Source organism: Rosa chinensis, chromosome 7 (assembly GCF_002994745.2).
Source record: "Rosa chinensis cultivar Old Blush chromosome 7, RchiOBHm-V2, whole genome shotgun sequence".
Lineage (NCBI taxonomy): Eukaryota > Viridiplantae > Streptophyta > Magnoliopsida > Rosales > Rosaceae > Rosa > Rosa chinensis.
This window is the reverse complement of record NC_037094.1, coordinates 61,714,557-61,724,736: the sequence shown is the minus strand read 5'-3', so window position 1 is coordinate 61,724,736 and position 10,180 is coordinate 61,714,557. Positions and strand designations below refer to the sequence as shown.

The following is a 10,180-nucleotide window of genomic DNA, read 5'->3' as shown; positions in this document are numbered from 1 at the left end:
ACTTTCTCTGTATGTGAATATCATGTTTATGTATTCTTTATTTTCACTTCAGTATCAAATGATTTTACAAGGCTTATTTTAGGTCTGTGTCTTCTGGTGCCAAACATCATGTAGCTAGTTCATATATTAAACGTTGACTATAGGCATGCCTAACCCTTGTTCGATCTCTGAAGTTACGCAGAGAATTGAATCCACCGTATCTAATCCACAATCCATATCTCTCTTCTTTCCCAATCATTTAGGCTACACCTAACCTCTGAATTAGACAAAGAACTTCGACGTGCAACTTCACCAAGAATAAAAATGATTGAATATGTCTCTCTCTTCTTGTAGATTTTGGACATCTGTTGATGTCGATAATATTCCATTAATTAGACAGGCAGCAACAGACCTACAATCGTCGACAAATTCCATATGATGGGACACTTCAACGACAAGAATGAAGGATAAAGAATATTTGTATCACTAAAAATTAACACATACACAAGCTCCCAACATGTTTTATTAGGTAATGTTTGAGCAAGACTAGAGGGTTTTCAATATTCGTTAGCTCATCACACATAAACACATACAAAATGACTTGGTTATTGTATACGGTGGGCAGACTTTTGACGTCGAAGCTAATGAGCTATATTTGTAATTCAACTTAATTTGGAAAATTTGACAAGTTAACTAATATCTTTAAGATTCATATGAAATGAAACCACAATCAATAATGCTGAGAGATTTTGATAGAACTATACATTCCTTTCACAAGTGATATTAAAGTCTAGGCAGCACTTTAAATTATTGTGTTGTAAGAATGTTGGCTTATGATTGAGACAAAGTAAGTGAATTTGTATCATGTACCTTATCAACAAAACTTTAACAATTATTTTTTCTTTTTTTTTCTTGACAGAAACATCGAACTTTGCATTCCTATTCAACGAAAAACAAATATGATGACTCATTGTGATAGAAGTAATATTATCTAAGAACCCTCGATTACCTTTTCTAGCATTGAGCTCAAATTAGAACAAAAAAGTACTAAAGCCGGGCCAAAAAAAAATGGAAAGGGACTTGAACGTTATTAGAGAAAATGGCTGTAAATAATGTCTGAAAATATGAATGTAGCTCATTCAAGTAATATGTCATGTCAAAATTACTTCTAACCCTCTCTGCTAGGGTTTCAGAGAACGCCTCCCATGGGTAGGCTATTCTGCACTTTCCTCCATCTCCGATGGAGTAAACTTCCTGTGTCTCCTTTGGTGTCACAGACTTCGAGTACGGCCCATGCCGCCTCTTCCTTTATTCCTTTTTTCTCCAAGAAGCCGAGGTCCTTGACCCTTTTTGAGGCGATGGATTTCTCTTCTACCCAGACTGCTTCGCACTCGGGATTGGAATTTCTTTAGGTTCGGCGCACAGGATTGGTGGCTGCAAGTGACTGCAAGGTTTGGGATCCAGGGACCCCAATGTCTTCGAGGTCAGGATTCAGATTAGGAGCGGCTCCGGCAGGTCTGCAGTCCGATCGAGCCGTTTTCCTTCATCATGGATGGCAGCAAGCATGGCAGAACTATCTTTTGTCTGATCATCAGACGGGTTGGTGGCGCCGTCTTACTGAGATGGCGAAGGGGAGAAATGACGCCGGCTACGTTCTTGCTCGGCCGTTTGCGTGCTCTAAGGTCTGTTCCTTGGTCCTACTTCGCCGACTTGATGGGTGGAGCAAGCGCAGCTACGGTGTCAATGACTGTAAGAGTAGCGACAACGAGATGGATAAGAGCTTTATTGGAATGGCTGCTAGGGTTCACTCTCTTTGGGCTTGGGCCTTGATCTGTTTTTCAGATTTGGGTTTGGGCCTTTGTTGGTGGATTTGGGCAGTATTACTTGTCAAGTTTGTCTTGACAGACTTGATTTTGGATTTGGGCCGGATCTGGATCAGTATTTGGGACCCAGGTCGCATTCAAATCCAGATCTTGAATCCGAGACAGCTGCTCATATTGATCTGGTATTGGTTCTGGTTCTTAGGAGTTTGTTTGCTAATTTTCCAGTTTCTGACACCCTTGGTTACTTTCGAACTCCTGGTGAGTGAATCACCTCTCCTAGGTGATCATCTCATCAGTTACGGTTACGGTTACTATTATATTTACACTGCTCTCGTGACATATATGCAGTACAGCGATGTCGTCTGACATCAAGTCACATGGTTACTTTTCATTTTAGATGCGTCTGTGCATCTTGCTATCTTTTATTGTTTTCCTACTCTATACATGCGTTTGTGTATCTTGTTATGCTTTATTGTTTCTTCTTTTGATACTTTTGTATCGCTCCATGTACTTCTCAGTTTCATCTAATATAGTTTGTCGTCTTTCCCTTCAAAAAAAAAAAAGTAATATGTCATGTCGTCAACATGATGCCTGAAGCATTAGCTCATGACTCAAGAAACGAATAAACCTCAATCTCAAAATAGTTCAAGTCATGCACGTTCATTACTTCCCAAATAAAATACATAGCCTCTAAATATTCTCTAAATTAAATAATAATCAAAGTTTATCTACAGCTTAATAATTATCCCTTATATATAGACATACACCCCAGTGATCAATTCACTTGTACACATAACACTTCCCTCAGCTACAAGCGATAGCTATATCCCTTCTCAAATGGCTTCTTCAAAGCTCTTTCCTCTTGTAACCTTTTCATCAATATTATTTCTCACCATCTTCTCTTTGCTTATTTCTCCATCTCTAGCAGTAGATGTTCCTCTAAGCACTCCTCTTCCATCAGAAACCATATGCAACTCCACTCCACACCCTTCTTACTGCAAATCTGTCCTCCCTCACAAAAGCGCTAATGTCTATGACTTGGGGCGCTTTTCAGTCCAACAGTCACTCCTTCAATCCAAAAGCCTTTTGGATTTGCTTGAAAATGATCTCCAAGGTCGGCGTTCCAGTCTAACCCTACCCGCAATCCAAGCCCTTGAGGATTGTCACTTCCTTGCTTCGTTAAACATTGATTTTTTGTCGCATTCCCTTGGAACCATTGGCCAAAGTAGTAATGTTCTTCCAAGCTCAGATGCTGATGATGTCCAAACCTTGCTCAGTGCCATTTTAACCAACCAGCAAACTTGTGCTGATGGCCTCAATTCTTTGACCACTGTCCACAACGATCTCATAATCCCACTCTCTAATGGTACAAATTTGTACAGTGTCTCTTTAGCTCTGTTTACAAAGGGTTGGGTGCCAAAGGGTCGCAGAAATAATGTGATACCAAATCAGTCCAACAAGCATCTCAATTTCAGAAAGGGACGATTGTCACTGAAAATGTCAAGCAAAGCACGTGCAGTTTACGATTCAGTTATAAATCAAAGAAGACACCTTCTTCAGGCAGGAGATAATGAAGTTGTGGTGAAGGATATTGTGGTTGTGAGCCAGGATGGAAGTGGAAACTTCACAACCATCAACGATGCTATTACTGCTGCTCCAAATAACTCTGTTGCTAGTGATGGGTACTTCTTGATATATATCACTACTGGTGTTTATCAAGAGTACGTTTCGATTTCATCAAAAAAGAAATACTTGCTTATGATTGGAGATGGTATCAACCAGACAATCATCACGGGAAACCACAGCGTTGGAGATGGGTGGACCACTTTCAACTCTCCTACTTTTAGTGAGTTTCTTTAGTTTTGTATTTCTTATTGAAAAATTTTACATGTTATGTTGTCAAAATGTACGAGCCTCTATGTAGAATGTTAGAATTAGTTGTCGGCTTAATTAACCTTATGTTCGTATAATTACAGCTGTGGCGGCTCAAGGATTTGTAGCGGTAAACATTACTTTTCAAAACACGGCTGGACCAAGCAAGGGGCAAGCAGTGGCAGTTAGAAATGATGGCGATTTGTCGGTTTTCTATAGCTGCAGCTTTGACGCCTACCAAGACACGTTGTACACACATTCTATGAGACAATTCTACAGAGAATGTGATATCTATGGAACTGTTGATTTCATTTTCGGCAATGCTGCTGTTGTGTTCCAAAACTGCAACATATACCCTCGTCGTCCCCTCCAAGGCCAATCAAATACCATCACAGCTCAAGGGCGGACCGATGTGAATCAGAATACCGGGATATCAATCCAGAATTGCACAGTTACAGCCGCAGCCGATCTGGCTTCGAGTAGTTTCAGTGTCAAGAATTATCTGGGGAGGCCATGGAAGGAATACTCGAGGACAATTTTCATGCAGGGTTTCATCGATAGTTTTATAGAACCTGCTGGCTGGCTTGCGTGGAATGGAGATTTTGCATTGAGCACATTGTATTATGCTGAGTACAATAATAGAGGACCTGGATCAAATACTAGCAACAGAGTCACGTGGCCTGGTTACCATGTGATCGGTGCAACAGATGCTGCCAACTTTACAGTCTCCAACTTCATATTGGGGGATAATTGGCTGCCTCAGACAGAAGTGCCTTACACTGGTGGCTTAATTTGAGCAATTTTTTTGTCAGTGTCATTTCATCTCAAGCTTTCCTAACATTTCATTCTTGTAACAATGTGTGGAATCATATCATGTATGATTGCCTGTTTGCAAAGTAAAATATATACTGAGATTTTTTCAATACCCTGTACCCTGTTAACCAGAATCAAAATGAGTTGTTCTACTTAATTATTTCGTTATTTTGGTTCAGTAAGGAAAAATAAATACTTCGAGATTTTCTAAATACCTATCAGAATCAAAATGATTTGTTTTATTAATTTGGTTTAGTAGAACGTGGTACCCATCAATCCATCATGACATCCATAATGCTTATATATCTAAATTACGCCATGCTTCATCTCAAAAAAAAAAAAAAAATTACGCCATGCTGTTTTGGATTTATATATATATTTTTTTTTTTTATGCATTTTGGATTTTTATATAATTACTTAACTTTTAACATCAATCAATCAATCCTAATAAAATATCTGATTACAACACTTAACTAAAACAACGTCGTTTTCAACATAAGAATATCAAAATAGAAAATTTGCTCTTGCTACATGCATCGATCGATTTCTGAGGTATATTTTGCCACCTCAAACAAGATAACTCGCGTATGTTACAACAAACACGTTTTCTTAGGGAGAATTGCACTCCATGCATGTATCATCAAATTAAGATTGTAGCAGCTAGCAAAGACCTAGCATGCAATGGCCAAACTCATTTTTCGTGCCATCCACCGTTTTTTTCTCAAAACAAAATTAGCTTCATCCATCTTTGAAGACCTGTCAATAATTGCACATGAACTACCTTAGGAATCCCATATATTGATCCTTTCTCCAACCTCTCGTTCCCAGCTAGCACCCCAAACTCCCAATTGTAACATTAATTCCAGTTGTCAAACGTTATCAAAAGTGCTACAACCAAACGCCTCCGATCTGGTTTCAGCGTCCATGAAATTACGATCGGTGTGATGTGGTTTTCGCGCTAAGTTAATTTCCAAATGTGTCGCTAATTCCGAGTATAGTTGGGCGAATAATCACACTCACCGATCTGCGCGAAGTTAAACGATGGAGGTTCAGAGGATTAGGCAGTTGATGTTATTATGGTCTAGAATGCAAAGCTCCCGTGTGGCCCTCGTGGGTGGGAATCACACCGCCGCCAGGTTTTGCACTCGCTAATAATCTCATTGGCTCCTCCCGCTAGCTCACCTCTCTCCCTCTAATACCCGAAAAATCATTTCTTTTGCTCTCTTCTTAATCCCAATCCCAATCATGTTTTTCTGTCCTTGTCTTCTTTGACATCAGAAATTCAAAATCTGCACTCAATATACCAGCATTGATTTAACACTCGACATTATTCCGAAACAATGGCGATCAATTTGGTCCAGGGCTTCCGAACGAAACAACACCTGGCACACAAAGCCACCATCGGATTCTACCCCGATGTCAAGTACTTAGTTTTTAGGATCCCTGACTCCCGAGTCTTGTTGTTTCTGGCTCGATGTTCCATCATGGCTTTCGTGATCGTCTCCGTTCCGTGGTTGAAGTCACTTGTTCCCACAACAGCCACCGCAAATGGAATCATCGGCTTCCCCGCGGACCCTAATATCGAGCTTGTGCCACTCATCTTCCGCGACTTGGCCAACGAAGGCCTCATCAAAACCCGTCATGGCGAGAAGGCAGTGTTTGTCAGCAGTGGCAATGATGAAGAAGCCATTCAAAGCTCACAGATCCTCAAAGACAACGAAATGGATCTCATTTCCGTGAACGACGAAAACCAACAGAACTCGATCAACGACCAATCTGTTGACTTCGCCTTCGTCTCCGTCGTCCCTTCCGCCATGAAGTTCATCGAAAGGACTCTCAAGGTTGGCGGCATTGTTGCGCTCCAGGACCTCTCCGCCAGGTTTCACATGCCTTCTAACTACAAGATGGTCTACCTCCGAAAACTCGACGCCACCGTGGTGGCCATGAGGAAGATGAGTTCATCGATTTCAACAACTACTTCTTTCACGCGCCGACGCCTATTTGCTGAGGAGGCAAAGAAGGAAGCATTGAAGAATCTCGAAGATGTGCTGCTCGAACCCCCACGTGCTTCATCGGGCAAGTCGAGCCGATACTTGAAGAAAACTCGCTACCTACCCGACTTGATGGGAGACTCGCTCGAGGGATACCCTCGCAGGGTCTTCATCGACGTTGGCTTGCCTGAAAAGGAAGGCGGTAGTGGCACCAGCTGGTTCGCCAAGAACTACCCGACTCGCAACAAGAATTTTGAGATGTACAAGATTGAGACAACCCTGATCGACGAGTCCGGCAAGGGGGTTCTTCAGACCGGTATGTCAGGGTGGTTGGAGAAGAATGTTAAGGAGGAAGAGTATGTTGTGATGAAGGCCGAGGCCGAAGTGGTGGAGGAAATGATGCAGGGTAAGGTGATGAACTTGGTCGATGAGCTTTTCTTGGAATGCAAGCCCCAAGGGCACAATGGGAAAGGTAATTTGAGCACTCGTAGGGCTTACTGGCAGTGCTTGGCTTTGTACGGACAGCTCAGGGATGAAGGCGTTGCAGTGCACCAATGGTGGGGTTAAAAACAAAAATATATCGACAGAGAAATGATGTTGCAAGTTTGTGAAGAAAGACGGAGAGCAAGAGAATGTTCCGAGAGTTCAGAGAGAGAGAGAGAGAGAGAGAGAGATATATATATATATATATATATAATTAAAACGATAGATATTGCAAGCAAAACAAACAAAAAGTCTTTCATTTTTTCTTTCTTTCATTTGAGTTTGTTGTGTGTACTGAAATTGTATTTGTAAATTTTATGTGTATATATATGGGGGCGTGGAGTTCAGTGATGAATATCGATCATATAATGATATAAGATGAAGATGGAAGATATGGATGGTCCAGAAGTTGGAGGGGTATTATGCTTGAAAAAACTAAAAAGCATATAGAATTGTTGCTAACTAATTATTTTATTGATTATTGGATGTTTATCAATTGGGTCGTACGTGATTCAGAGATATCTGAACAGATCTGTATTATTTGGGGTGATCATGACATATAGGCTAGCCAGAAAGTTGAAAACTTTTCTCAGAAAGTTGAAAACTTTTCTCATACATGAGGCATTCAAAATCTTTAATAACATTCTGTGGATCGGAGTTTATATAAAGCCTTTATTTGTTTTTTCTGCCGGGTTAAAATTCTCTAGCTACTTTCAGCTCAATTTCTATTTATAGCATGTTTGGTTTAGATATATTAAACCGTAAAAACTGAGAGTTATATATATAACTCAGACCTATGGATTGTCTTGATCTGCGGCATGAGATACCCTCATTTACAACTATTTGAACAAAAATTTACAAGTATTTGAACCAAAATTACAACATTGACAACGAATTTGTTCAAAAGTTTGTAAAAATGTCGTAAGAGGTGTAATTACCATTATTAGAACTAAGATTACAACATTGATAACGAATTTGTTCAAAAACTTGTAAAATGTCATAAGAGGTGTAATTACCATTATTAGAACTAAGATTACACAAAGTATGACTCAAATTACAACTTTGACAACAAAATTTGTTCTCACTTTTGTAAATGTGGGTATGAGATACCCAACACTACACTAGAATTTCCCACGAAATATATATCTGTAGACACAAGAAATTTAATGAAAATAAAATTCATTAAATAAATCGGTCAATCTTTGAAATTCTGACTGAACAAACTTAATTGACACATGGGTCATACAAACGGTACATGTGGCTCGTGCGTCACCAAAACTATGTGATCCCGAAGACGATGCATGTTAAAACACGAGTGATTCATCGGTTAAATGACGTGGGAGCGCCAATTTATCACTAATTGATTGTTGTTTAAGTTAAGTATTAAAACGGATCAATCATATTAAACTAATTGATCTCGATGAAAATCAAAGCATTAAATACAAATATCAATCATTAAATTGTTTAGTTCTGATTTTTTTTTTCTTTAGGGCAACCGAAGACTGATCCATTGATATAAAATCATACGACCGCACTCGGTCAAGCATGAGTGGTCCGAAGACCCCTCACATTACCAATTGATGCTCAAGTAAACGACTAAAATCCGTAATAGAAACTCCAAAAAGACTAAAATCCTAAAAGAACTTTAGGAAACAAAATACAGAATTTAAAAAACTCCCTAACCCTACACTGCCCTAACATGGAACCATTGTCTTGAACATCTTGACGCCTAAGACCCTCCTGGTGTACGTCACAACAGATAACACAACTACAACAACATGCTAGGAACAAATGTAGAACAATGAGCAGGATAGACCACCTCCCAAAAGGCCCAAACCATAACCAACCTAAGTGAGAGGGAAAAGGGGAACTGGACCATATAGACCCAGTTCGCCAGACTACATTCGGCAGCCCAAAAAGGCAAGGGTCCAAAGCCCACTGCCCAAACCCGACATCCCACCACCCAAATTGGCAGGGTCAGATCCTTCAGGGAAAGGAGTCCCCACCCTTCAGCGCTCCGGCGGCCGCCAGCGACTCTCCACCATCAGAACAAGGAGCCTACCTGGAAGGCAACCTCAACTGCAACCCGACAGCCCAACTAGATCCGCCGCCGATCAACTGAACAAGCCTCCTTCAAGCACCTCCTCTGGCAACCCAATCAATACACTACCACCGAGACAAAAGCCGCACTCCTCCGACGTCGAGTCCTTAATCCCAGAGCCCGTGTACCACCCAAAACAATCCAAGGACCCCTACGTGCCAATCTACACTCGAGATTCGAGCACCTCTGATCCCCAGGCCACAACACCAAAGTAGAAGCGGCCCGAGCATGATTAGCGAGCTTCAAACACGTCGATGCCACCGCCGTCTACCACGCAGCACCAGGTTTTGGCCGTTTTGCAAAGAGAAACCCTAAAGAGCTCCTATTGACGATTACAATTTATTGATTTAGAGTTGGTATAATTGTTTAGTTCTAATTGAAATCAAGCATTAAATCAAATCATAATTGATAAGCATATTCTTCAAATAAAAAATAATTAAATCAATCAATCAAAACTAATTAAATTTAATTACACAATTAAGGAATGTGAATAATGTTGTGTCATCAATGCATTTAAAATTGAGGGAGACGCCAGCACTAAATACCCCCTAATCAAGAGGAGCGACTTCAAACAGATAGAAAAAAAAACACTCCAAAGTTCAGAAGTCTCCAAAGCTCATGAAGAACCATCAAGCTGTCAAATAGTCGGTTCCTTCATCCTACTGACTTCAAACAAATAAGGAAAATCACCTACAAGCTCAAAAGTCGTTGACTTGTGAAGAATCAACAAACATCAAGCACACGTGCCGATTCATCAGCCATCAAAGCCACACTCACCACATGACACTTCTTGTGGCTCAAATTTGATCAAGATAAAGCCTCTACATCCCTTGATCAACCATCGTCTTCTACTCGTCAACAAAGCAAATCCTTTACAAAGTTCTTCATCAAACTCAAGGAGAATCACAAGCATCAAACACACGTGCCGATTCATCACCTACTAAAGCCAGAGAACGTTCAGCATGTGACACCACACATGGCCCAAATCCAATCAAGGTCAAGCTTCTCCCACTCTTGATCAATCGTTATCTTCAAATCTACAACACAAGAAGAAGTTCAAACTACAATCGTTTGATTCAAGATCAAGTAATCTTCACCCTTGGAGCTAGCTTACGTCG

General features: G+C 40.5%; 2 protein-coding genes across 2 annotated transcripts; both read left to right on the top strand.

Annotated features, from left to right (window-relative positions):
* The first annotated feature begins 2,639 nt into the window (after positions 1-2,639).
* Positions 2,640-4,582, top strand: LOC112178357 (probable pectinesterase/pectinesterase inhibitor 20). The gene is made up of 2 exons (XM_024316513.2): positions 2,640-3,648; positions 3,779-4,582. The coding sequence occupies exons 1-2, from the start codon at positions 2,640-2,642 to the stop codon at positions 4,468-4,470; spliced, it is 1,701 nt and encodes a 566-aa protein (XP_024172281.1). The 3' UTR covers positions 4,471-4,582.
* A 1,245-nt stretch (positions 4,583-5,827) lies between these two features.
* Positions 5,828-7,045, top strand: LOC112178356. Its single transcript, XM_024316512.1, has one exon. It carries the CDS (start codon positions 5,828-5,830, stop codon positions 7,043-7,045), a length of 1,218 nt encoding a protein of 405 aa, XP_024172280.1.
* The last annotated feature ends 3,135 nt before the right edge of the window (positions 7,046-10,180 follow it).